The 27,831-nt window shown below is 48.1% G+C and overlaps 1 protein-coding gene across 1 annotated transcript in view; it reads left to right on the forward strand.

Annotated features, from left to right (window-relative positions):
• Positions 1-27,831, forward strand: part of LOC144168296 (uncharacterized) — a 99,548-nt gene that overhangs the window by 42,999 nt on the left and 28,718 nt on the right. The window contains exon 2 of the mRNA XM_077697308.1: positions 24,579-24,816. Coding sequence (XP_077553434.1) covers positions 24,579-24,816 — 238 coding nt within the window. The remainder of the gene's footprint in view (positions 1-24,578; positions 24,817-27,831) is intronic.

Here is a 27,831-nt window from a genome sequence, read left to right on the forward strand (position 1 = left end):
GGAAGACATACCTTGCAAACTTTTGAAGGTCCACTGAAGTATTTCATGGTTAAAACAGTCTCCAGAACGCCCGAAGTGGCGATTGTAGTAAGTTATCTGCCTTCTTAAAAAAAACGAGGGAAGGTTAGATGCTCAATGCATAACCATCAAATTTGTCGTGCGGGGTGCGACATTCTCATTGACACTTTCCGTTCGTTTTTAATGCATTTCGGAGCCCATGCAAAGGATGCAAAGCTTTGAAACGGTGCAGCAATGTGTCGACTGTACGGCCATTTAATTAATCGCCAACCCTTGAAGCCATCACAAATCCAAGACTTTTATGTTTTTATTCATTGCCGTGTAGTGTATGGTTGACACAGTCACCGTAGAACTCAAAATTTATTGTTAAATATTTGGTCTACGCCTGCAAAGACGCGTCCACATTTGTCAGGACGTTATTACCAGCGTGTTATTAGCACGCGTATGTGGACATAGCATGTACATGAGTGCTTAGCATGTGTACGTAGCATGTACACTCCATAAGAAACAACCCCTAGATGTCACTTTTTCTTTCCTAAAAGCATCTTACACCATTGATCCACATACGAAGTCACGTTAGCGCAGCACTAAAAATACGAATGCCGTGGGATGGCAGTCTAGACACAGTTATTTTTACAGTCACGCACACTGTCTCAACTCGACCTGACATAACAGACGTTATCGGAGATGGAAAGGGCTGCGATGCCGTTGTCACGCGATGGCAGAAGACGTGAAAGCGCCCGCAGACGGTGTAATACTAAAATGTCGCAGAAGGGCAGTAATGGAGCAATGACCCGAAAGCTTCGTACGGATAAAATAATTGAGGCACGCTTGAATAAGAAGCAGAAGGTGATCTTTGTCTCTGCAAAGAAAGACATAAAGTCAATGCGTAAGGCATATTGGGACTTATGAGGCACAAGCTTGGCGCCTGACTGAGCGCCTTGGAGTGAAACATTGGTCAGCTCAACCAGCGAAGAAGGATGATAGCAAAAGTAAGGCTTAGATATACGAAACGAGCATCATGGATTTGGGAGCAAACTCTGGTGGAAGACATCAAGGCTCAGTTGAAGGGGAAGCGGGCTATGGCTGGGAATTTAATGTACGGATCGGATAACAGGTTAATCAAGAGTATCAGAGTGGCTACCGGGAGGCGGAACTGGAAGTAGAGGATAACCATTAACACGACGCAGAAAGAGATAGAGACATATATGTGTATATATATATATATATATATATATATATATATATATAGTATAAGTGAAGAGTCGGATACACAGCAAGAACAATAACAAACAATGTTTACTTACGTAGCGGCAACGGGACTTGCCTTCATCAGAGTAAAGTTACATGATTTCACAGCAAAATCATGTAACTTTACTCTGATGAAGGCAAGCCCCGTTGCCGCTACGTAAGTAAACATTGTTTGTTATTGTTCTTGCTGTGTATCCGACTCTTTACTTATACTATTTCTGCGCGCTTTGTGAGTTTATCTTTCTCTAGATTTATATATATATATATATATATATATATATATATATATATATATATATATATAGCTTTATTACATGATTAGGTGGTCCACTTCGTGCAAGGCCACCAATCTATGGCAGTGTCAGGCGGCGGTGTAGGCGACCGGGAATAAAGAAATCTCGGAAGGCAAGAACTTGTCAGGCAAGCAATCGGGAGACCTTCCTCCTCTAGTTGGCACGGAGAATTTGATGACTGTAGTTAGTCTAACTATATGTTGGTTGATCCCCGCAGCACAAAATGGAAACGACTACAGAAAAAGAAACAGAGGACAGGCGCTCATGACAGCTTAACTCCTGTATTCTTTGTTCATAAGCTGTACGTTCTGAGCTGTGAAGATGAACCAATATACCAACTCGCCCGGCAATGAACGTTACTCCGGTTGATATATTGACTAGACTTTTGCGAATGGCATTTCCAGTTGTCTACAAATTATTCTAAATATAACGTTTTGACTAGTGAACGTCGTTCTACTGCGGCATTTAATAGCTTCGCATTGGTTTTATATCTGTGGCATGGTTCTTTTAAAGAGTCTCTTAGCGTGTACTCATTCTATTCACTGGAGCGTTGTACTCGAGAACTTAGTTAATAATACAAGGAAATCCCGTTCAGACGAACTTGGTTAATACGAATTCTCGCTGATGCCGAACAACCTGGGAATGTTTATTTGGTTTTTCATAGACCCAACGCAAAAAACAATAGGGAGGCGAAGCTAAAGTTTGCCGGGCGAGAGAAGCGCTGCCCTCTCCCCTCCGGGGGAGTACGCCGCGGCGGCCGCCGCTTTGGCACGTGCTTTTTCCGCTGCGCGCGTGCTGCATTTTTCGCGCTAGGAAGAGGGCTGGGCAAAATTTTTTTTTGTGACTTATGAAACCATACGCGTCAGCACGTGTCCAGCAAGTTCGGTTCAAATGTAGAGTAGTTACTGAGTTCATTTTTGTCGACGTTTGTCTTGTCGTCTGCTACTGACGCGCCGCCTGCTTCCCGCCGCTCGACCGGCAGACTGCCCCGACGATTTTAAGGGGGGAAACGCGTTGTTCGGCGGTCGTCGGTTGCTCTTTTCTTCTGCAAGGCGATAGCTGTTCAGCTTGTCACAGCGTACTTTTCTCTTGTTTGTTACTCCCTTCGCGTGCTCGCGCTTCGGACATCCGGACTTTCTGGACAGCAACAACACTGAGGCTTGCAAGAAATGTAAGATAAACGTGATTTATTATGGTTAATAGGTTATTTCTTACTCTTGAAACAATCAGCTGCATCTTGTAAAAACGCATTAGAAAGGCACACGCTAATTAAGGGGTGCGCTGACAGTGCCGCATTTCCATTTTACTTGTCCTTGAAGAAATTTTTGTTCGCAATGTTTGTCACCCGCTTGGAGTACAAGTATGGGTTAGCGTGACATTCGCGGAAACAACAGAACAGCTTGTGGCGTATAACTTTTAATTACTATTAATATGCAGCATTTGATGTAGAGCTCTTTTAATTACCAGTATTTGTAAATGTGGGAAAAAAAACGAACAACGCAGCAATCAATGACATGTCATTGTCACAACCATAAGACGGACGAGAGCTACTACAGCCAGGTAAATCGCTCGAAACTATTTTTTTTTCACCCTTGCAAAATGTCAACGTATTGTGTTATATATGGATGATATCGAACTGCACCAGCTAAACAACTCCGAAGTTCATTTATTATAGCGGAAAACAATCATTGGCACATGCATTAAAAAAAGTGTAGCGGGGAGGACTCGTTAGAACACTAGTTCGCATTTTCAAAGCCGGGTAATGTAAACTGAAAGCACACAGATACAAACAAAAATGTGTCAACTTATTTCACCTTTCGAACCGCAGTGATCTATGCTTACCGTCTCTCCTTTTGGTGCGCTTTCGCGGGGAATATGCAGAATTTAACGAATGGATCCTCTTCTTTACTGTCATGGCAGCTGACCAAGCAACAATATGGGGGTTTGCTTCGCTTTTAGTGTCATCTTTTCGTTTCGGGCTAGTGAGGAGTGTTCCCGCCACTCTTTGTACGTGCTGGCTTAAGTGGCTCGCGGAGCAGGCGGTCGCTTTGTTCGCATTCGTGAGTAGGAGGCTGGATGCCTCAGGCGGTGCGGGAGACAGCGCGAGCTGCGCGTGCACTTGCCAGACGCGGTGGAGCGGGCCGGGGGGCGTCTGCTTAGGGCGCTAAAAAGCCGTTCACCAGATGCAATCGTTTCGCGATGACTGAGATGGTTAGACCAGCCAAGGTTCGCCCCAATGAGCACTCTTTATCCCGTGAAACCGCCGGGGCGCTCGGCCGTTCGACTGGCGCGTAGCAGACGACGCGTCTCTAGCAGACGACAAGACAAGCACCGGCAAAAATGGACCCAGTACCTACTCTACGTGTAAACTGAACTTGCTGGACATGTGCTAATGTGTATGCGTTCATAAGTCGAAAGAAAATTTTACCCAGCCCTCTTCCTAGCGCGAGAAATGCAGCACGCGCGCAGCGAAAAAAGCACGTGCCGAAGCGGCGGCCGCCCCTGGCGTACTCCCCCGGAGGGGAGAGTGCAGCGCCACCCGGCGATCGTTCCGGAGCCTATTCGCTTAAGACAAACAGCCTTGCACATACTCTTCGGTTAAGACGAACAAATTTCGGGGGGACCAACACTGCTGGCGATTCTGGGTAGCGAACATGGCAGTCTTGGAGGCGTGCGGCGGGGCATGCACGCGACCAGAGGGAAAAAAAAGTAGAAGAAAACCATAGCGCCAAGTGAATTCGCGCCACGGAGGAACGCAGGGAGCGAAACAAAAAGACATGCCGACAGAGCTACCACATATCCCACCCGTCAACCCGGGTAGCCTGCGGCAAAGCAAAGAAAATAAAAAGAGGAGGACGACTTTTTGTGGCCGCTCTGCTCTATAGGCAAGATACGCAAAACTGGGAGGATAAAACAAGTAAGAGAAAGCCACGACGGAGACTTTCTGTTCGCGAACGTAGCAGCTCTCCTGACCACTGCCGCTTCTCAGCGGGAGCATGAGTTCGCGTCGGTTCGCATCGCGAGTGCCACCGCGTCACCACCGGGAAAGCGAAGAGTTCTCTTTCTGTCTCTGTTGCGTTGTCGCCTGAGGTTGTACGCTCTCCGTCGCCGCTTGGACTGCATAAAGCCAGGCTCGTATTGAGGGCAGTCTTCTATCAAGTTGCGCACACTGGAAGAAATAATGTTTTTTGTATTTGTCCTCCATTGTGAGTCTAGTTCATTCACCGTCTTTGCGTGCACCTGGGCGTGTGGCCGATTTTTTTTTAGAGTGGGTTTCTGATAAGACACCTTCTGGTGAGACGAATAAATTATTATGCTTCCTTCGACTTTGTCGTAAAAGGAGTTACTGTTTCCATATGCGGGTGCCGTCTACCGCAGCGTTGGTACACTTGAACTTTACGTGTATGTACACCTGTGAGACCCACCTAAATTTTTTACCGCCTTACACCGAGGCATCAAGACCGAGGCATCAAGACTACAAGCAAGAACTTCCCTGTGCTTATTGAATTGGCTTTGGTGTTCTCTCCTGCATACTATACGCACCTGGGATATGTTTCAATGGCATGGAATCAATTTTCCACGTGCCCAATCGGCTCCAAGGGCATGTCCGCGGCGAAAGAATGCTCAGCTGAAGGCCATGTCTCGCAACGTTGTGGTTTGCCGATATTTCGCTCAACCAAAGTTCATCCTCCTTCATTTTTTTCGTCGCCATTGCGACACCGCGATGGAACACCGTGTCGTCTAGCGACATCGATCTGGTACCATAAGTGTCAGGTGTCATGTTCGGATCGATTCGTCTTGCTTATGCGGTGACACGAAAATTACGTGTCGTGTGTGTGACACGTTTCTGATACGTTTCGCCGGATGCCTGTCTAGCGGGACGAGCTCTAACGGCTCAAACAAAAACAGAGAAGGGAGAGGTAAGAAATCACAATCGAAGCAAGGATGGTAGAGTGTGATACGACGCCAAAGAGAAGCTGGACTGGCAGTAATTACCCTCGTTCCGTGACGATTCTCCATCCTGCTTCAAGCCGTCGACATCACGTTCGTAAGGCGAGCGCGATGACGACGGGCTGCCCTGTCTTGCCTTGGCTGGCTGTCTTGTGTTCTATCTTCATTTCGACTTCACCTGGGCATCCTCTATTTGGGTATATCGCGCTGCTTTTAGGACTAAACACATGGGAGTACCGCACACAGGACCATGCGTGAAAAGTTAGGAACGAATAGGCCCACTGTCGTTGGAATAACGGTCACTAAGGCTAATCGCTTAGCGTTTTGCGTTTCCTACTCTGTTGAGAAACATGCACGAGCTGGCGGAGCAGCCAGTTCGTGCATATCACAGCAGGAGCTGCGCAGGATCCAGCTCGTGCATATCGTGGAAAGCACAGCCTTGCATCTCGTGTGCCAGTTTTCGTTCATGCTGCGCGCCGTACGCCTTCAGTGGCTGGCGCGAATTTCAAAACCAATTCGACTAAAAGAGCGCACTCTTTGCTGTAAGTGCAGTATGGCTTCCAGTAGTTCAGGGTACGGAATAATTTTGCCCACATGGGCTTTATTAACATTCGCCAAAATCTGTACATAAGGGCGTTTTCATCTCTCGCCCTTACCAGAAGAACTTCGGTCGTGGCCGAAATGGCACTTTGGTCGTCTCCTTGGGGTCAGCAGCGCAACGACATTGCCACTGAGTCACCGCGGCAGTTGCGCTGCCTTTTTCTCTTGATTGGCCGTTCGAAGCTTGTGCGTGAAAATGAAAAACAAAATAGGGGGTGGTTTTGAGCTACGAATTGTACCGAGCAGTAAATGTTTCGAGCTTCTGAATGCAACAAACCAACTTTCAGGTCCTAATAAATAGACATGTATTTAATGTGTTGTGACGCACTTAGTGTAGCGTCAGTTTCAAAATGTTTGTTTAACCAATGCGTATTCCTATATCTATCTCTCGCACTTCAACCACACGCACGTTTGACATTCATCTCACTGACAGTACTTTTGCGCTAGATTTGAAATGACCGTTTGATCGCGTACACCAGAATAATGGTGCGTTCTCGTATGCGAAGCCGCGGTTGAGCAATTTTCGCGTCGGTCATGAAACACGGGTGTAACCACACGCGCGTTACTGACTAACCTTGCATACAAATTTAATAAACGGATGCTGGTCGAGAGCTTTGGCCGCACTCATAAAGGCGTTGCAGGGGGCGGCAGAAAGTTAGATGGGCAGATGAGATCAAGAGGTTTGCGGGGGCAACTTAGTCGCAGTTAGCACATCGCCGGGATAATGAGAGATTAACTTGGAGAGTCCTTTGTCCTGCAGTGGGCGTAGATAGGCTGATGATGATAAAGGCTTAGACCCATTTTGTCGCAGTTTTTTTGTTTTGTTTGTCACTACGGCAATCACTGGTGACACTCGTCGATCAGAGTCTAGCGGTGCTTTTCTGTCATCGCTCGCATGTTCCTAAATGGGCCATGAGGAGTAAATATAAGTTTGGTTACTTAAAATAACTGCCTTGTCCCGATGACGGCGGTGTCAATTTTTATAGCAAACTTCAAAAAAGAAAATAAAATAGCAAGGGTATTCAGGAAAACAGATGAAGCAGTGCCGACTCCCTATCTTTTGCGACGTGTCTATGACGTTATAGAATGTTGTTTGTGCGATTGGCTGCCGCAGACGTAAGCGGCCACCAAGAAACAAAGAAACATGAATTGGAGATTGTAGTGGGGCATCAAGTTTTGTATGCTTGTATCATTTGAATGCTAACGTGCAGTTAATACACAGATAACTATGTTCTTGCTGCTGGCTCGTATCACGTCACGCCTTCCCACATTACGTCACTGAAGCGGGAAATTCGAACGCTTTTTAATATTTTCTGCTTTGTTTCGGTGAATACAACGTCTTTCCTGACTTAAATGAAGCTGAGTGAGTTACAAAACGGTAGTAGAGTAGCTCTTTCAAATGGTAGCTCTTTCAAATTTAACGAACTTGTATTTCGTTTTCATGGTCGTTTTAAGCGGCAGTAAAAACATGAAGAATTGAGTTAATTCGATGTAATTTTTCTTTTCTGGTTCCTTTGAATCAAGACGTACAAGGGACGCGGACCGATTCTTTGAACAGGCTGGATATTAAAATAGGGAAAACGTACTCCCTGCCTGTTTAGCAACAGCTACAAAAAATGGCGGCAGTGACAAAAATAGAGGATAACCCGAAAAATACTGTTACGGGAAGCAGAAAAGGGCACTGACCCATAGCTCCAGGGGTTCCACGTCGACGACGATGAAGCAGAATGTAGCACGGGCTCAGCCCTGACTGTCATGGCCGCTTGTACATAGTTCATCCATCTAAATACATCAGTAATCCATCGTCTTATATTCGTCTCATCTTTGCCTTGTCACCACGTAACATTTTGGTGGAGGGTGCCGTCTTCATTCCCATACCGGTTCCCCGTCCCCGCACCTGAAGAGATCACCTCAAAGCTCACGGAAGGCGTAGGCGGCCCCAGCCCCGGTGAGCCATGGACGCGCCCATTCCCCAACCCCGTAGCCCCAGCCAATGACCCGTCGGGACCAGACGAGACGTTATCAGCCCTGAACTACCAAGAAGACGACGCCGTTCCCCTGCCCCGTTTTACGGCGTGTCTCGGGGGCGGGGGGCACGTAACAATACGTGGAATACAAAAACAAAAAAAAGCTTCAAAGCTACCTGAACACTTCTTTTAAAGTAGTGAAGGAGAAAACGTGAATGTGTGATTTAGTGCTCTTGCGTGTTCGGCCCGGAGGAGAGCACAAGTGGCCGCAGCGCCAGCAGGGAGAGCCGCGGTGCCCCGCAGGCAGATGTCTGACTCGCTTGTGGCTGCAACGCCAAGTGGTGAGGCAGCGGCGAATTCGTGCTTGATTTCTGAGGCGCGCGTTGTCGAACCAGTCTCAGCCAATATGAATCCTGGTAACGTTTCAGGGACGCGGGAATTTTCTCTCAATAAGGCAGGCATTCGCGTTGAAAACTGTGGTAATAGGCGAAATCATGGGTGAGTAAAGGAGAAAAAAATGTGGTTGATCCCTGTTTCGTAGCAATCGGTAAAACACGAAAGTGAAATGTGCCTTCACAGGATTAGTTGAATGTTTATTCTGCGTCAATATGAACTTGTACATCGCTCTTTATACTTCGTTACTATGACACCGTCACACGCATCAAGATTAGACACTGGATTGCACGCGTAGGAGGACTGTGTAAACCGGAATGAAACCACACGCGCTCGCAAACTATGCGAATGAACCGAACGGGTTGCCAGCGGATCCTTTGTTGAACTCACGGTCCGCTGCAGCGAAAGAGCGTGAATAGCGGGGTTGTGTTGCGGGTGTGCTTGGCGAGCGGCGACTGGCGTGTCGCTTTGGCAAATGTGCGACTACCGCGTTCCTGCACCGTGGAAGGAAGGAAGGAATACATTTTTTCGTCCATCGGGAGCAGGTATTGGGGCTGGGCTGGAGGAGGCCCACAGGGCCGCCGCGACCGCCAGGGCCCGGGAGGTGGTCAGGACGTGGCCTGATTCCCCCGGGTCGCGCAACATCTGCTTCCAGAGGTGAGGGGAGGAAACGGGGGGGTACGGGTCAGCGGGGCATTCGCAGAGGGAATGGTAGTGAGTGTCGAGTGCCCCGCAGGCTGGACAGGTAGGGTCATTAAAGAGGTGTGGATGACTGTGTATCAGTTGTGTTCTGTGTGGGCAGGTTTGTGTTTGTAGGGTGCGCAGCATGTGGCTTGTCTCCGGAGAGAGCTGTGGGTGCGGTGGTGGGTATCGGTGGCGGTGAAGGCGGCAGTGCAGGGCAATACCCCTATATTGCAGCAGGGAAGTTGGCTTGCCTGCAGGGGCATCGCGTGTAGGCGTAGTGAAAATGGCGACCCGGTCAATTAGTTCGCGAGCACGTACGTGCACCACTTCATTAACGCCTACGCCTGTGTGGGCTGGTGTCCACAGCAGGGTCACAATGTCTGATGGAGGATTTTTGGAGAGAATTTGCAGTGTCATGGGAGAGATGTTACCGCGAATAAAATTGGGGATGGCCTGCTGACAGTCAGAGAATAGTGTACGACCACGGCCGCTCGATGGAAACAAGGTACACTAGAGCGGCCGTGGTACGACAGACGGTTGCGTTGCGACGAGCTCAGCTGGCACCAACTTCCAGTGCTCACTAGCATCGTGATGCGCTACTTCACTTCACCCCTCTTAGATGGCAGCACAATCTAAATGAAGGAGGTTATAGGAAGGACATATGGCGCGTTCATACAGCCGCCGGCGCTTCAGATCAATGCGCAGTCGGCAAAATGCCAGGCACCTCCCGTTGCAGCAGCGGATTTCGGCGCAGTCGCGTCAATAGAACCTTTTCTGGCGATGTCATTTCCATGACGGATATGACATCAGATCGTGGTGGATCCTACCATAAAACACTTTCGTGTTAAAAATGAATTTATTGGTCAGACACCGCACGGGACACGAACGCTTGTAAAGGTGTATGGTGACAGACACATGAGTATATGCATACAAAGTGTAACTAAAGCTCTTCTGGCGATAAAGGAATCGGGAAACTATGCCTTTTTCGGGAAACTTATGATAAAGGAATCGGAAAACTGGTGCGCCCTGTGAAGGGCGCACCAGTGAAGAAAATGTTTTTGCCCGTGGACCACATTGATAACCTTCAGCTATTCCCGCTCTGGAGAATGTTTTGGCACGGACTTCAACATACCGCTGAAAATCGTTGCTTCAAACAAAATTAACCGCGTCCAATGTGCTAAAAAGTAGAAACAAAGCGAAGCAGTTTTTCAAATTGCGCCGCAGGTGGCGCTCGCAACAAATGACACAAGGACTCGCGGAGGGCGTGGAGGAAAGAAAGCTCGTGGAAGGTTTCTTTCAGGTCTGCGCAACAAAGCGAGTCCATTGTTTTCTCAGCTGCTTCCTTCGGGTGCACTCGTATAGTGCCTGCGTGGGAAGTGAAGACGGCTGCTTCATTTGTCTGTTTAGATTAGGCTGTCCGCAGAGAAAAACAATCTGGGCTAGCGTCAACTAAAGCCGATTACGAGATGCTTCGATAAAAAAAATAATAAAAGCATCGCGCAGGGGAAGAATTAAACAGAAGTACGAAAAGCGAGAATGCTCGTTGAAATTCCGATGCCGCTGCAGAGAAGCAGCATTGTTTTTTATTTCCCTGCTCTTCTTCGTTGATTCCCGGGGGCTGTTTGCTTTTTTTCGCAATTGTTTGCGAGTTTTGCAACGTACACGCCCGCGCGCCTGACAGGGTCCCCGCTAAGTCGCATCCAAGCGGATGAGCGCGCATTGCCTGGAAATCCACTAAGATTGCGCTGAAAGAGAGCTGTATCTTCGAGGGAGGAAAGGGTTAGCTTTGCGCCAGGAAAGCCGTTCGATTTCGACCGGGAGCTGTTCTCGCGGAATGAGACGCCCCGGCGCGTCTTAGCCATTTTACGCGCAGGCGGGTCGCATACGGTACGCGCCATATCGTTCCCAAGGCAACCCTACTCCCACGCCTGCTTTTAAGCGCAATAGTTCCAATTGTGCGAGCGTTTTTGCTGAAAATGTACCAGCATGGCGGTGCGTGGGATCTGTTGTTCTTTTTTTTGTACCGGACAATACTCGAGCGCGGATTTCTATACGCCGCTCTTATCATTCATACGCTGAAAGGGTTCGAGTTTGTGTCGGCGTCACAGCGTCGGATAAATGTATATTGACGCCGGAGAGCTTGGTTTCAAAGGAAAGGAACAAAAATCTGTTGCGAACAATGTTCAGTCTTTGTCAGAAGTTTTCTGCTCCACGCCAAGGGTTTCCGGGCAACAATGTATTGAAAGCGTAAGCTTAACGTTTAACTCTGACGAAAACATTTTTGACAGCAAGACAGAAATGTGTTTATTTATTTATTTATTTATTTATTTATTTATTTATTTATTTATTTATTTATTTATTTATTTATCCTTAAGTCCCGAGGGCATTACAGCAGGGAGTGGGGGCATACATGTACTACGTAGAAACCAAAATACAACAAAAAATTGCAATCAAGTAACATCGCTTGATACAGGTTTGAGTAAAAGGCTACATGCAAATAAAATTACTGACAGCCACTTTTAATAAAACAGCATCTTGTACACCAGCAATTTCATAAGGAAGAATATAATTTCTGTAGCTTTCGCGCATAAACAATTTCAGCCTTGCTCGAGAGGTAAGCTTCTACTTTGAATATTTTGCGGCCTATTCACTTTCTGCAATGGCCTAGAAAATTTTGACAAATAGTGCACATACTCAGTGCTGAAGTAAGAAAAGAATGGTTTCCTTTGTGGTAAGGGCAGTGGCCATATTATGCCTTTTCTCAATAACTTGTTCACCTTAATGTGGAAAGATTGCGGGGATGAAGATTTAAGGAGTACAATTCCGCTCATCGTGTTAAACATTGAGCTTCCATCTCCCTTGAGTGGATTAATGTGGGCGAATTGGTGACTAAAAGTGTGAGACACTTCAAAACAGTGGAGGAGGGACAGGGCTCACGGCAGGCGACAGACAAGACAAGCGCAGAACACGAAGGACTCAACGCTCGCCCTGTGGGTGCCCTGCCTTTAGTACAGCGCTTACTGCGCTGTCCTTAGATATTTTTCATCTAAGATTTTCACTTTGGCGATGCCAGTACTGTACAGCGGGAGTATGCTACTTCCACAGACCTCAGCTTCGCTTCGTAATGATTTTCTGTCAACACCATTTTAATGGTCCAGCGCTAATCTGCCTCATCTCTTGATCTCTTACCTTGTCTTTGGCGCCGGCCGGGGCGAGTTCGTGTGAGTTTTGCACGCCTTGTAGCTCAAATTGTTGAATGGATGCTGAGAGATACTGATATAAAGTCGTGAAAAGGGGGAGAATTTGCTGAACAGAAACTTCCCTACAAAAAAGGAATTCCGCTGACGCAGGCGATCAGCGGTTGACTGTCACTTTGACCGGTGTTTGTCTTTCGGGGGATCATAGAGTAATGCTGATGATAAGAGCCACGGTTGGAAATTATCGCGCGTGGTGGTGATGATGATGATAGTAACTTTATTTTGCCCGAAACTGGCTGAGATGAGGAAGTGGAGTGGAAGCCTTCCTGGCTTCCTTCCCCTCAGGTGGCGGCCTGCAGCCCTTGGGCGCGAGCGGCATCTTTGGCGGCCTGTTGGATGGCCTTTATCTGCATTTCTGGGTCGGTGCTAAGCAAACAGGTCTCCCACTCTCCGCACTGCTAATGCGTAAACATGCTCGTTGAGTTCGTGGCTGAGCATCACAAGCCCAAATCATGCGAGTGAGTGTGGCTCGATGCGTGCACCACTTGCATTGGTCATGGTAGAGGTCCGGATAAATGCGGCTCACGTATTTTGTGAAAATGGGCCGGCAGCTTGCAGGTTCAATGATTATTGTAAAATGATAAGTTTATTCCTCATTTTACAGCACAACAGAACTTTTTTTTAACAGTTAGGTAACCTTGCGAGGTGATTTTATCCCGATCGCGCCTTCGTTTCACGCATCTGAATCTTCAAACGTGCAAAGGCCAGACACAGAGTGGTTCGAGCATCAAGCATAGGTGTTTGCATTTAGCGTAATTTAGTTTTTGAAACCGTGAAAAAAGCGCTCCAGATTACCCACCGTAGCGCCAACAGTATTGACAGAACTGATGTGGCTGTTCAGATAATGGCCACTTCATGGCTGTGTCATGGCGAGTGTCCTTGGAACAGAAGAGACACAGGGGGCCACCGAGCGGGTGCGAATGGCGTGGCCCGAATCTTCATGTCGAGATCGATCGCGGAGGATGCGATGACAGCTGCCATTGGTTATTATTATTATTATTATTATTATTATTATTATTATTATTATTATTATTATTCGTGCTGGCGGCCTTCGTGCTCCAGCACGAAGGCCTCCGCTGTTCCTGGGCACTATAATAAACATTGATTGATTGATTGATTGATTGATTATTAAAACATCTATGATATCTCTGTCATTAGTTTTTCTTTTTTTATTGCTGAAATTTGGTTTCTCTGTGGTTCTGTTTAACCAATATAGTTGCCTGTTTTTGAAACTGTTTACTTATCATGCTTGTCTTATCATTTGTCTCTATACTCTTGTCATTGTTTTTGTCGTCTTACTGTTAAACTTTGCTCTCTGCTTGTTGTGTATTCATTACAATAAGCTGAGCCACAAAGGCATCTTCTTTTTCTTTTTTACCTGTACCCAGGCTCCGCCTGTGCTTTATTTCTGTAATTTTCGCTACTTCAATTTGTGTGTGTCTTATAGCTTGTTTGTTATTTCCAATATGTTTCTTGTATTTTGTTTTCATGTAACTATCCGTGCGCCAGCACTCAGGCCTCTGGCTGTTCCTAGGCACGTAAATAAACATGATTGATTGATTGATTGATTGATTGATTGATTATTATTATTGTTATTATTATTATGGCGCCCAGCCGGGATGCATGCTTGCTCTGCTCCTGCCATTTTTTTCGGAAAACAACAGTTCTATCGCTGCAAAAGGTGTGTAAAACGTGTGCATGCAAAGTGTGTGACCTGGCCGAACGACCAACTGGAACTTTTGAGGGCTGGATCGCGCCCATTTTGCTGCAATTTGTGCGATTCGACCAAGTCGGGCGCTAAGCCTAGCGACGAGATGGAGGCATCCCCGACGGAAATGTGTTCTCCGCAGCCCAGCGCTCCCCCGACCGGTTCCTCTCTCTCCCCTCCGGGAAACCTTTGTGGTGAGATTGCCGGTCTCCGCCGTCTTCTCCTCGACGCGCTGGAGGGAATTTCTTTTTTGAGCGACGAAGTGTCGCAAATGCGCGAAGAAAATGGCGCCTCCGAAAGGACCATTCCCGCGGAGCCGAACAGCAGGCTCGAATCGTCGCCTCCCTCCGCTCCGAGGTTCGTTTTTTACGTGAGGAGCTGGCCCGCCGTGTGACCCCCGCGCCTGCGAAGTCCCCAAACGGTTGTTCCATTTCAAGCTTCTGTGATCCCCTCAACCTCCGACAACCCCTCGCCCTCCGACACGCCTCGAGACACCGAGACCAGCCCTGTTTGCCCTACGCCGCCAGCTCGTCAATCCCCTTCGGAGCAACGCGTTGACGATCCTGCCCGACCCCCTTTGACAATTGCCACAAAGGGTGAAAAGAATACAAAGAAGGGAAACAGGCCTGCATTCCTTGGAGCCATGGAGTCGTGTGCATTGTCGGTGGTTGAGCAGCCGCAGCGTCAAAGGGCACTATTTGTTTCAAAGTTTAGCCCTGACACTGCCACTGCTGACCTCAAGAAGCACATCGAATCTCAAAATATATGTCCCCTTTCCTGCCGGCGGCTGAAAACAAAATATTTGTCGTACTCCTCATTCTACGTCATGGTTGACGAAGAAAACATGAAGCGTCTGAACGACCCCTCAATGTGGCCGCGTGGCTGCATTTCCAAGCCATTCCGTGGGATACTACATGATGATATGCTCCATCCTTCACAGTCTGTAATTTACAGTGAAGGTGTGTAATTTGGACATCTTTTACCAAAACGCTCGTGGTCTACGAACTAAGCCAACTGAATTTTTCGCTAATGTTATTTCGTCTTCGTTTCCTGTCATTGTGATTACCGAAACTTGGCTGTGCAATGAGATTCCCTCATCAGACTATTTTCCACCAAGTTACAACACTTTCCGCAGTGATCGTGACTTCAGTGCAACCAAACAAAAAGGTGGTGGCGTACTTATGGCTGCAGATAATTCTCTGAGATCTGTTCGCCGAAGTGACATTGAAACTGTTCCTGAATCAATATGGGTCGAAATTAGCCTTGATCGCTGCGAAAAATTGTTGATTGGGTCCTTGTATGTGCCGCCTAGCATTACCCCAATCTCTTTTAATGACATCATCTCTTCCATTGAAAGTGTCATAGCTTCACATAGGAAGCACAGGATTGTTGTTATTGGTGATTTTAATACCCCTGGTATCGACTGGAGAACACCTAAATATTCTCATTACCATCAATACATAGAGAATAAGTGCGGCCTGCTATTAGATTTTCTTGCTTTTAATTCCCTTCAACAACATAATTCTATTGCCAATCCTTGCGGTAACATATTAGATCTGTGTATTTCGAACAATCAGCCTATTGAAGTGTCACTCTCTGACGTTTTTCTTGTTCGTCCCGATAAATTTCACCCACCACTTAAACTAACACTCTCTCTGTCAGGGGAAAAACAGAGCTTTCGAAATAACATCAACAAATCGCCCAGATGTGCTTTCAAAAAAGGTGACTACGTTGGCTTACACCATGACTTATCCTCCATTGACTGGTCTATGGTAACTGAAAAAACCAATGTTGATGACCAAGTAGATCAGCTTACGGAACTTATCTTAAGCAGTATGCGCAAATATATTCCACAATATTGCCGCGAACCATACATTGGGTTTGTTTATTTGTGTTTTGCTTTTACCGCCCGGCTGCGCCGGTTTGTGTTATCTCTGCGCCAAGGGAAGCGCGTGTTCCATTCTTTCTTTCTGTGCCACATGTTTTATCTGTTGTGATAGGGAGAGCATTCCGATCTAACGTGAACAGCCCAGAATAATCTTCTTGGATCTACTATGTTCTCGATGCGAATCGACGTTTCGAGAACCACGCGCGCCAAAAGATAAAAAGCCTGCAGTGCGGACGCCGGGGCATTCGATTCGACGACACTCGCCTGTGCAAGTCACTTTGTTGACCGCTGCTTCGCCGCCTCTGTATTCTTTTGAGTTGTTAGGGGAGCACAAGTTCGCTCCAATAAACGTGTTTCTCATTCAACACCACTGCATCGTCCTTGTCTTCGTGACATCTGGTGGAGGTGCTGGGTACGCACCCTTCATGCCCACTACAACCTCGAAAAGCCGCCAAGCCAGTCCAACAAGAGCCAGCCCCCGCCTGCAAGACTTACCGCCCGAGTTCGGTTTGATGCCAGAAGGGCCCAAGAAAAGGAACGCTGCAACCAACACCATGGTGCAAGAAACAACGTCGCCAGTCGTCCTGCAGCAGCCCCGCGAACCGCCATCGTTCCGAGGAGCCCCCGCAGAAGACCCAGAAGAATGGTTGGAGAAACTGGAGCGCGTCCGGAAATTCAACAGGTGGGACGACGCAGAAACGTTCCGGCACGTTTTCTTTTACTTGGAAGATTCGGCTCGCACTTGGTTCGAGAACCACGAGAGCTCCTTGACAAACTGGGCTCAGTTCAAAAGCGAGTTTACTAAGACCTTCACTACCGTCGTGCGGAAAGAAAGAGCCGCCCTTTTGTTGGAAACGCGCACGCAACACCCCAACGAAGGTGTCGTGATCTTCGTTGAGGAGATGAAGCAGCTATTTCGCCGCGCGGACCCCGAAATGACGGAAGAAAAGAAGTTGCGCTTCTTAATGCGCGGAGTGAAGGAGGAACTGTTTGCTGGACTTGTCCGAAATCCGCCCAAAACCGTCGCCGAATTCGTGACCGAAGCCAGCACCATTGAGAAAGCCCTCGAAATGCGTGCTAAGCAGTATGACCGCAACTTTGTTGGCGCGGCCAATGCGAACGACGTTGGCAGCACGCGGATCCCGGCCGACAGCCTACGCGAGACTATCCGCGCAATAGTGAGAGAGGAGCTGCGGAAACTTCTCCCAACGCCGCCGCAGCCCCAAGTCGCTTCCCTCACCGACGTGATTAGAGAAGAAGTGCAACAAGCGTTGGGAACGTCTACGCCATCCGAGGTACCCCGAGAGCCACAAGCTATGACATACTCCGCGGTTGTTCGTCGACCCCGCCCTGCTCCAACACGCCGTCAAGAGGCCCCGCCGTACCGCCGCCCACTGTCACCCGCCCGACCCCCGGTAGCCCGAAACCAGACGCCGAGGAAGACGGACGTATGGCGAACTCCCGATAACCGTCCTCTGTGCTACCACTGCGGAGAGGCCGACCACATTTACCGTCGCTGCCCATACAAAAGACTCGGACTGCGTGGTTTCTCCGTCGACGCACCTCGCCCTCTCCCTGGCCAACGACCACGTGAGATCGACGAGTATCTATCTGAAACCAGCCGTGGCCCAGCGCGTTTCAACCGTTCGCCGTCGCCCTACCCCTACCAATCGCCGAACCGCCGTAGCAACGCTGACTTCGCCCGTGGAAGGTCCCCCAGCCCACGCGGGGGAAACTAAAGGCGGCAACTTCTGGAGGTGAAGTTGCTCTACGGCGAAAAACTAGAAACCCTCCAACGACGCAAGGACGCGCTGAAGACAGTGATTCACGACATGCCCCCATCCCGACGACCCGACCTAACCCTGACGAGACTCCCGAACACGACGACAGCTACACGGCGCGACGCGTACCCGACCTGACCGAGACGTCCGTTGAGAAGACGACGACAACGACGATGCACAGTGCCCGACCATCAACACGTACAAGCAGAGATACGACGCCCCGACGAACCCGGAACTCGAGGACGACTGCATCTGACGTCAAGGTGTCCATCGACGGCTTTGACGTAGTCGCCCTCGTAGACACGGGAGCTGACTATTCGGTAATGAGCGGACCATTTGCGTCTAAACTGAAGAAAGTTATGACCAGATGGGACGGTCCCCACATACGCACAGCAGGAGGCCACCTCGTGACGCCAAGTGGAACGTGCACATCGCGCGTCACCATAGACGGCACAACGTACCCTGCGGCGTTCGTCGTTCTGCCTAACTGCTCCCTCGACGTGATTCTCGGAATAGACTTTTTGACGGACAACGGCGCAATAATTGATCTGCAGACCAAGTCGATAACATTTTCCTCCAATCACTTCACGACGCCGCAGCCGAACCCCGATCACCGTGCTGCTGTCAGGATCGCCGACGATCACATCACCCTGCCACCCCGCGCAAGCTTGATGATCGCCGTCTACTGTGAGGATGCTGCTTCTGACATCGACGCTATCGTAGAGAGTGATCGAAGGTTGCTTCTCGACCGCGGTGTCTCCGTCGCAAGAGGCATTGCGCACTTTAAGCAACGCCAATCTCACGTTTTGGTCACTAATTTCACCGAAGAGTACCAGCATTTAAACAAGGGAGCTGCAATTGCGTTCCTCGAAGAAACGCAAGAAGCAAGTGATGTGATCGCGGTCGCCGACTTTGAACGCACACCCGTAGAAACCTTCAAGCTCCCGCAGCCCTTCGACGTGAATCCGGCGCTACCGCAAGAACAACGGAACAAATTATTGGCTTTGCTGCGTCGCTATAGCGAATGTTTTTCGTCGAGCGCAAAACTACGTCAGACCCCTCTAGCGAAGCACCGAATAATAACCGAAGATGGAGCCCGACCTACCCGACAGTCACCGTACCGCGTCTCTTCACACGAACGGGAAGCCATCCGGACTCAAGTCGACGACATGCTCAGCGACGACATTATACAGCCATCGAAAAGCCCCTGGGCTGCGCCCGTCGTACTCGTAAAGAAAAAAGACGGCACATTAAGGTTTTGTGTTGACTACCGGCGACTGAACAAAATCACGAAAAAGGACGTGTACCCCCTCCCCCGAATCGACGACGCCCTCGACCACCTCTGCCACGCGAAGTACTTCTCATCGATGGACCTGAAGACCGGCTACTGGCAAATTGAAGTGGACGAGAGAGACCGAGAGAAGACTGCATTTATAACCCCAGACGGCCTATACGAGTTCAAGGTGATGCCGTTTGGGCTGTGCACAGCACCAGCGACGTTTCAAAGAGTCATGGACACTGTGCTAGCTGGCCTTAAGTGGCACACCTGCCTCGTATACCTCGACGACGTAGTGGTATTCGCCCGGACTTTCGACGAACACCTTGCAAGGTTGGAGTCTGTACTCGAGGCCATTCGTACGTCGCGGTTGACGCTGAAGCCCGAAAAGTGCCGTTTCGCATACGGGGAACTCAAGTTCTTGGGCCACGTCGTCAACGCCGCGGGAGTCCTACCCGACCCGGCAAAAACTTCAGCCATTGCGAACTTCCCAAGGCCGAAAGACAAGAAGGGCGTGCGCAGATTTCTCGGGCTGTGCGCATACTACCGGCGCTTCGTCGCAAACTTCGCACGCATTGCAGAGCCACTCACGCGCTTGACGAAAGATAGCACCCCTTTCAGCTGGGAAAACGACCAAGAAAAAGCATTCTGCGAGCTGCAAAAACGCCTGCAAAGCCCGCCCGTGCTCGCTCATTTCGACGAAAATGCCGAAACGGAAATGCACACGGACGCCAGTGATATAGGCTTGGGTGCCGTCCTTGTCCAAAAGCAAAGCGGCTGCGAAAGGGTAATCGCCTATGCCAGCCGTGGTCTGTCGAAGGAGGAGAAAAACTATTCTGCCTCTGAGAAAGAGTGCCTGGCTATTATATGGGCGATTTCAAAATTTCGCCCATACGTGTATGGAAGGCCATTCAAGGTTGTAACAGACCACCATGCGCTGTGTTGGCTCGCTAATTTGAAGGACCCCTCTGGCCGTCTTGGGCGGTGGAGCTTGCGCCTGCAGGAGTTCGACGTTACAGTCGTTTATAAATCCGGCAGGAAACACTCCGACGCCGACTGCCTGTCCCGCGCCCCCGTCGACCCACCACCACAAGACGCTGATGAAGACAGCGCGTTCTTCGGGATCGTGACGGAGAGCGACCTAGCCGCCCAGCAGCGTGCCGACCCCGACTTACGCGTCATAATCGAGTACCTCGAGGGATGCAACGTTGCCGTTCCTAGGACCTTCAAACGCAGCTTACCAGCATTCAGCCTGAGAAACTCCGTCCTTGTGAAGAAGAATTTCAGCCCCGGAACAAGAGCGAATTACCTTCTCGTCATCCCCGCGGACCTTCGTGACGAAATTTTGGAAGCGTGCCACGACGACCCGTCTTCCGGACATCTGGGCACAGCCCGCACTATTGGAAAAATCAAGGCGAGGTACTACTGGCCCGGCCTTACCTCTGACGTCACCCACTACGTCCGGAGCTGCCGTGACTGCCAGCGACGAAAAACGCCGCCGACAAGACCCGCCGGACTTCTGCAACCGATCGCCGTCCCATCGAGACCATTTCAACAGATTGGAATGGACCTTTTAGGCCCGTTCCCTACGTCACGATCACAGAACAAGTGGATTGTCGTAGCGACAGACTACATGACGCGCTACGCAGAGACCGCCGCTCTTCCGAGGGGGACTGCACAAGAAGTGGCGAAGTTCTTTATAAGCCAAGTTGTGCTGCGACATGGAGCCCCGGAAGTCCTAATCACAGACCGCGGAACGGCATTTACTGCGGAGCTGATGCAAGGAGTATTACGCTACAGCAACACGGATCACCGAAGAACGACGGCGTACCACCCCCAAACGAACGGACTAACAGAACGTCTGAACAAGACAATCGCAGATATGCTGTCAATGTACGTTGACGTTGAACATAAGACTTGGGACGAAGTGCTCCCGTATGTCACGTTTGCGTACAACACGGCTATCCAGGAGACGACACAGCTGACGCCGTTCGAGCTTGTCTACGGTAGAAGGCCGACTACGATGCTCGACGCCATGCTTCCGCACGTAGAAGACGACGACCTCAACGCCGACGTCCACGGATATCTTCAACGTGCGGAGGAGGCCCGCCAGCTCGCTCGAGTTCGTATAACGGAGCAGCAGCTGGTGGATGCGGGCCGCTACAACCTCCGACGCCGAGACGCCGAGTACCAACCAGGGGATCGTGTGTGGGTTTGGACTCCCATCCGACGACGCGGACTCAGTGAGAAGCTCCTGCGACGGTATTTCGGACCCTACCAGATTCTACGACGTGTTGGCCAACTTACCTACGAAGTGATCCCCGATGGTGACTCCGGCACATCACGACGACGCACGCGGCCTGAAGTCGTCCACGTGGTTCGCTTAAAACCTTTCTACGGACGATGACGAACTTTTATTTTCATTTGTTCGGACTGTCGCCTATGTTAGCATCGGGTCGATGCACTCTTGAGGGGGGGGTAATGCCGCGAACCATACATTGGGTTTGTTTATTTGTGTTTTGCTTTTACCGCCCGGCTGCGCCGGTTTGTGTTATCTCTGCGCCAAGGGAAGCGCGTGTTCCATTCTTTCTTTCTGTGCCACATGTTTTATCTGTTGTGATAGGGAGAGCATTCCGATCTAACGTGAACAGCCCAGAATAATCTTCTTGGATCTACTATGTTCTCGATGCGAATCGACGTTTCGAGAACCACGCGCGCCAAAAGATAAAAAGCCTGCAGTGCGGACGCCGGGGCATTCGATTCGACGACACTCGCCTGTGCAAGTCACTTTGTTGACCGCTGCTTCGCCGCCTCTGTATTCTTTTGAGTTGTTAGGGGAGCACAAGTTCGCTCCAATAAACGTGTTTCTCATTCAACACCACTGCATCGTCCTTGTCTTCGTGACAATATACTCCTAAACTCCATAAATATCCCCCTGGTTCTCGTCTGAACTTATAAGTTCTCTAAAGCATAAAGATCGCGCACACATAAAGCTTAAAAGCACTCCATCTCTCGAGCGCAAGGAAGATTTCCGATGCTTTCGAACTCTTTGTAAACGCCTATATAAACGGGATCACAGTTCATATATTGCACACTTAGAAAAAAGCGCCTCTGACAGGCCGGCTGAGTTCTGGAAGTATGTACGCAAACGGTCTAACAAAAGTGAAGAGCCTCTAATACTACTGGACTCCAATGGAACAGAACTACAAGCCGTCGCTGACTGTTTTGCCACGCAGTTCTCTTCCGTTTATAAAGCCTCTGACTCTAGCACTACTATCGAACAACACTTGGAAATCAACACACCCAATGCTCTGTCGCTAGATGAAAATCTCATCAGCGAATGCATTAAGCGTTTGAAACCATCCTTATCATGTGGTCCAGATGGTATCCCCTCAGCCATACTAAAAGCTTATAGCAGTATATTGGTCCCAGTACTGACTAGCATATTTAATAACTGTCTGATTACTTCCACATTTCCTAGCATGTGGAAAATTGCTCGTGTTTTTCCAGTATTTATGTCTGGCTCTAAAACTGATGTCTCGAATTATCGACCGATTTCTCTTCTCTGTGCCATGTCAAAGATTTTTGAGCTGGCCCTTCACCACATACTGTCTTTTAATGTGAAAAACTCATTGAATAATAATCAACATGGATTTGTCGCTGGCCGCTCAATCGTCACTAATCTTGCCAGTTTCATGACGCAAATATCTACACCTGTATTCCAGAGAGGACAGGTCGACACCATTTACTGTGACCTCCGCAAAGCGTTCGATGTAGTCAGTCACTCAATGCTTATGATTAAACTTGCTCATTTTGATGTTGACACCGCTGTTGTGAATCTATTGCATAGCTACCTTCGTGACAGATCATGTTATGTTGCCGTCAATGGCCAAACGTCCTCCTTTTACAAAGTGACCAGTGGTGTACCTCAGGGTTCTGTATTAGGCCCACTCCTCTTTTTAATGTATGTTAACGACGTTTCTTCTGCCATTCGCAATTCTTCTTTCCTTTTGTATGCAGATGATATAAAGATATTTAGGGAAATTCATTCATTTAACGACTGTCGCTTGTTGCAGTCTGATTTGTGTTCTTTTTCAGAATGGTGTAAAAACAATAACCTTTCTTTCAATATTTCAAAGACAAAATTCATGAGTTTCAGTCGAAAATCATCTAGCGTATCTTTTTTATACTCTGTCAATTCTGTGTCTTTATGTAGGGTTTGTGAGATCAATGATCTCGGCGTTCTCTTTGATAGCACCTTGCATCTTTCAGCTCATACTAAGCGTGTTGCTATGCGGGGTCTTCGTTCTCTCGGCTGTGTTTGTAGAATATCGAGAGAATTCAATTCTCCTATGCCACTCCGCAAATTGTACACCGCAATATGTCTTCCTCAACTTGAGTATGCATCTGTGATCTGGAATGGCATCTCTAATTCCTTAAGTAACGTAGTTGAGCGTGTCCAGAAAAAATTTCTTAGCGTTTACAACCATCGCTTCGCTAAAAATGACTCTGGCTCGTGTTCTAACACCGTTCAACTATTGTCACTGCCTTCACTTCGCTGCCGGCGAAATCGCGCCGATCTCTTCTTTCTTTTCAAGCTCGTTCACGGTGCTATATCCTGTCCTATACGGCTTAATAGTGTTAATTTTCGGATTCCGCGGAAGCAAACAAGAGAGAGCAGGCCGTTTCTTGTAACTACCCACCTCTCTCAGCACTCAACCCTCAACAGGATACAAAGTCTTTATAATTTTTATTTTCTTGACCTTGATGTTTTTGATGGGTCACAGTCATCGTTTTCCTCCAAGGTTTCTACCGTTATATGATAACAGCACATGTGCAATTTGCTCTATCCTTCTCTTTTAGTTTATCTGGCGCATTGTTGTATGTATCTATGTATGTATATTATCTGACTTTTCGTCATTATCATTAGCTATTTCTCATACTGTGTTAATCTACTTTTGTCCTGTCGACCTAATATTTCTGTGCGCATTGTATCTCTGATAGTTTTCTTCTGAACAGTCATATTGTTCTATTGTGTTATTCTTAGTTTTTTGTTTCTTTTTTTGTGCGCTAGCATCAAGACCTCTCGGTTGTTCCTGGGCACGTTAAATAAATGATTGATTGATTGATTGATTATTAATAATATTATTATTATTGTTGTTGTTGTCGTGGTGGTGGTGGAGTGGTGATGATGATGATGGCAGTCATCGCTTCATGGCGTGATGTGGTGTTCACTTCACTAGGCCTTCAATAATATGGTCGTTTCATTTATGGCGTACAAGAAAAATCATGGCAAAAGTATCCCGGAAAAAAAAAATAATCACTCAGGAACGCAGCACCTTGTGTGTCGATTATTTTTGTCTAATCTTAAAAGCAGCCCCTGCAACCAAGTTGAGTTGTTGCGATCACAGTTGTCATCAAAGAAAAATGGACGTAGCGTGCGCCTGTCGTTTGCCTTTGCCCTGTAATCTAACCTGCAAAAAACATCTTTCTTCCCCCCCTCCTTCGCAGTGAACATGAGCTCTCCGTCGGTGGCCGTGAACGCGCTGATCCTGGAGTTCCGCTCCACTTCGGGCGGCTCCACGGAGCCCCTCGGCCACTTCGTCGACTGGCCCAAATCGACGCTCAGATCGATCAAGTGCGACGGCGGGCCCGCCAATGCACTGACCAACACCGACGAGAGTGGCAAGCAGGACTTCTGGTTCACCTGGATGCCGCCAGACATGGAAGAGATTGACGTCGCGCTCAAGTACATCGATGTTTCCACTGCCTTTTACTCCTCCGGGAGCTGATGATTAGTGTGGGAGATTAGGTTGAGGCCTCTCAAAATTATTGAAATAAAATTGCCTCTTAACAAAAACATTAGAAACTTTTTCAAATTTACAATAATTTCTTCTTAGATGTCCAATATTCTAATATCTTGCAAATTTCAATGTATTGTGGCGTTAAATTTCTCATATTGTGTTAGTTTAACTTAGAGGCTACAAAACTACAAGAAATATTGTTACGGTGACGTGAAGGAAGGAAGATCAAGAGACACTGCTGCGTTATTTCCAGACCAGACAGAATGAAAAATAAGTAGCTTCGCCCTTTTCGAAAAAAGCTATCGAATAAGGTGTCGGGATGAATTTTTTTAGTGCCCCGAGTGCGGCTTTGTACTGTACGGGTGCCAAAAGGGTTCCTATTCGTACTTTTCTCCACCCAGAATTTTCGTCTAGCGTTATCAGATTAAAGACTGTCTTCATATTTTAGTGTGAAAAGATACATTAGTTAAAACTTTAAAGTATATTTGCACACGCGTTTTCTCGCAGAAGAATATAGGAGCACAGGTTAACTGAAACTAATTTATTCAAATTGGCACGACGTGCGCGGAAGTGTTTATTGTTAAAACAACGACCCCGGCAAAGTTGAAGCAGCTCACTCAAACGTAGTCACAAATTTATTTTTTGAATCACCGCTCACTAAAACTCAGGCTCATTGCTGAGCAGCACATCTGCGCCCTCTCAAACTCAAACTCACAGTGAGCGCAAAACTCAGAACTCAGTCGGGCTCATAACTCAAAATGAACTGAGAATTCAAATGGACTCAAAACTCAAAATAAATTCAGAACTCTATGTGCTCAAAACTCACTCCGACTCAAAATAAAAGTGTACTGAAAACGCAAAATGGACTCAAAACTCAAAATATACTCAGAACTCGAACTGTGCTCAAAGCTCAAAATGTACTCAAAGCTCAACGTGTACTCAAACTCAAAATGTACTCAAAACTCAAAATATACTCAAACCCAAAATGGACTCAAACTGAAATGTACTCATTTCGGCGCATGTTAAAGATCCCCAGGTGGTCAAAATTAATCCGGAGCCCTCCATTACGGCGCGCCTCATCGCCTGTGAAGCGTCGGTGCGTTAAACCGTATACAATCAAACAATCGATCAATCAATGAAATGTACTCAGGACTCAAAATGTACTCAAACTCAAAATTTGCTGAGAGCTCAACTGTACTCGAAACTCAAAATAAACTCAGATCTCAGAATGGACTCAGAACTCGCTCGGTCTCAGGCGTACTCATGCTCAGTCGGGCTCAAACTCACTCGGGCTCGCTCGGCTGAAACTCACTCAAGCTCAAACTCACCATGCCACACTAGCCTCGCGCTCAATCAAACTGAGACCCACGCGTGAGTTTGAGTCCAAATGAGTCGGAGTGAGGGGACTAATGAGTGAGTTGGCCGCCCTCCCGTCACGAATGCTCTGGTTGTTAACCGGCACTATGGTCCGCCCCGTGACATCCAGTGAACGTCGCTGTTTAACGATGCAGCTTAGAACTAGCTTTACCTTCTCGGAGAAAAATATAATAAAATATCTTCCGGATTGAACAGTGGGCTCTGCTGTGAATGGTGATTTGTTTTAAAGAAGCTCTACGTATGTAAACTCTTGGACAAACAAGATACAACTACACGCCGAATATTTTCTGGAAAATCCAAGGGAACTGCCCTTACTCACGGTCATGCCAATGGCGTCTCACATACGACTCCCCCAACGCAACCAACACATCTGTGTCTCTTTTCTGTTTCCCCGGAGTTGCCGATAGTCGAGACCGATGAAAAAAGTAGCGGGCAGTAATTTTATGTTAATGATATTTATTTGTTTATTTATTTAATTATTTATTCATTTATTTATAACTAATTATGTAACTCGAGAAGTACTGCCGTAATCATGAAATTCCGGGGCGTTTCTAAAGCGCTTATCTTAAAGACGCAGAACTAGCTATGCTTGATTTCCATGAGGCTACGCAGTGCTCGCAGCGTTTGCAGTACAAGGAAACGTAAATGTGACACGCTACACCAGCACTTTAAAGTGGCAAACTGTTCGCATGGCGACGCAGTGAAACATCCCCCTCGCGAGGGGCACGATCAAATGCAGAGCATTTCCGGGGGCGCACGACGTTAAGTAGTTTGCGTTACGTTAATGTTGTTGCACTTGTGGCAACTGCTAACGAGAGAGCGCTCGTCAGCAGTAAAATTGTCAGCCTCGGCGCACGTTGAGTCCGAGAGAGGGGAGAGAGTGTCCTTGAAACGTGCCTGGGCGCGCTATCGAATATTGATCGCGCCGATAGCGAAACGTCTGAGCCGGGCATGTCCAGGCGAGCGATGCGGACAACTACGGACGCCAAGAACAGGTGACATCGTGTGTTAAAGAAATGCTCTACATTTAAAACAGAGCGATAGAGATAATGACACTAACAGCAAACGGGGGAAACACGTCAAAGCAAAGCCGACAGTTACAGTAGTCGCGGGGCACGCGGAAAAGCGCTATTTAGATAAAACGAAATCCATCTTCCCTGCCCTTATCTTTCTGACCTCGACAATGGTATTCCAAACACGCAGCGCATCTTGGCATCACCGTGTGATTGTCCGTTGCCAATGGTGACGCCTCCTTTTTGAACAGTTCTCGTAAAGGAAAGCCACAGAGACCTTGCAGCTTTTGAAAGCGGCGCACGCTATTGCGCTGTCGGTTATCTTTCAGGTGTCGACTCGGGCACAGGGTCGGCTTTCTAAATGTATTCGGTGGAATTTCAGACACGAACGTGACCAAGGCCCAAAAGGGATATTTTTGGTGCGCACCCGGACGGATCATTGCCCTTGTTCTGACGTAGTGAGCGAGCCCGTGATTACACTTGCAGATGCGCATGTTGATGTAAACACAAGATGTAATGTATTTATATCTGTACATGTCAGAATTACCCAGAATGAAAAGTGACAAGAGC

This window comes from Haemaphysalis longicornis, unplaced genomic scaffold (genome assembly GCF_048455015.1).
Source record: "Haemaphysalis longicornis isolate Haplotype H1 unplaced genomic scaffold, Haemaphysalis longicornis Haplotype H1 scaffold_2, whole genome shotgun sequence".
Lineage (NCBI taxonomy): Eukaryota > Metazoa > Arthropoda > Arachnida > Ixodida > Ixodidae > Haemaphysalis > Haemaphysalis longicornis.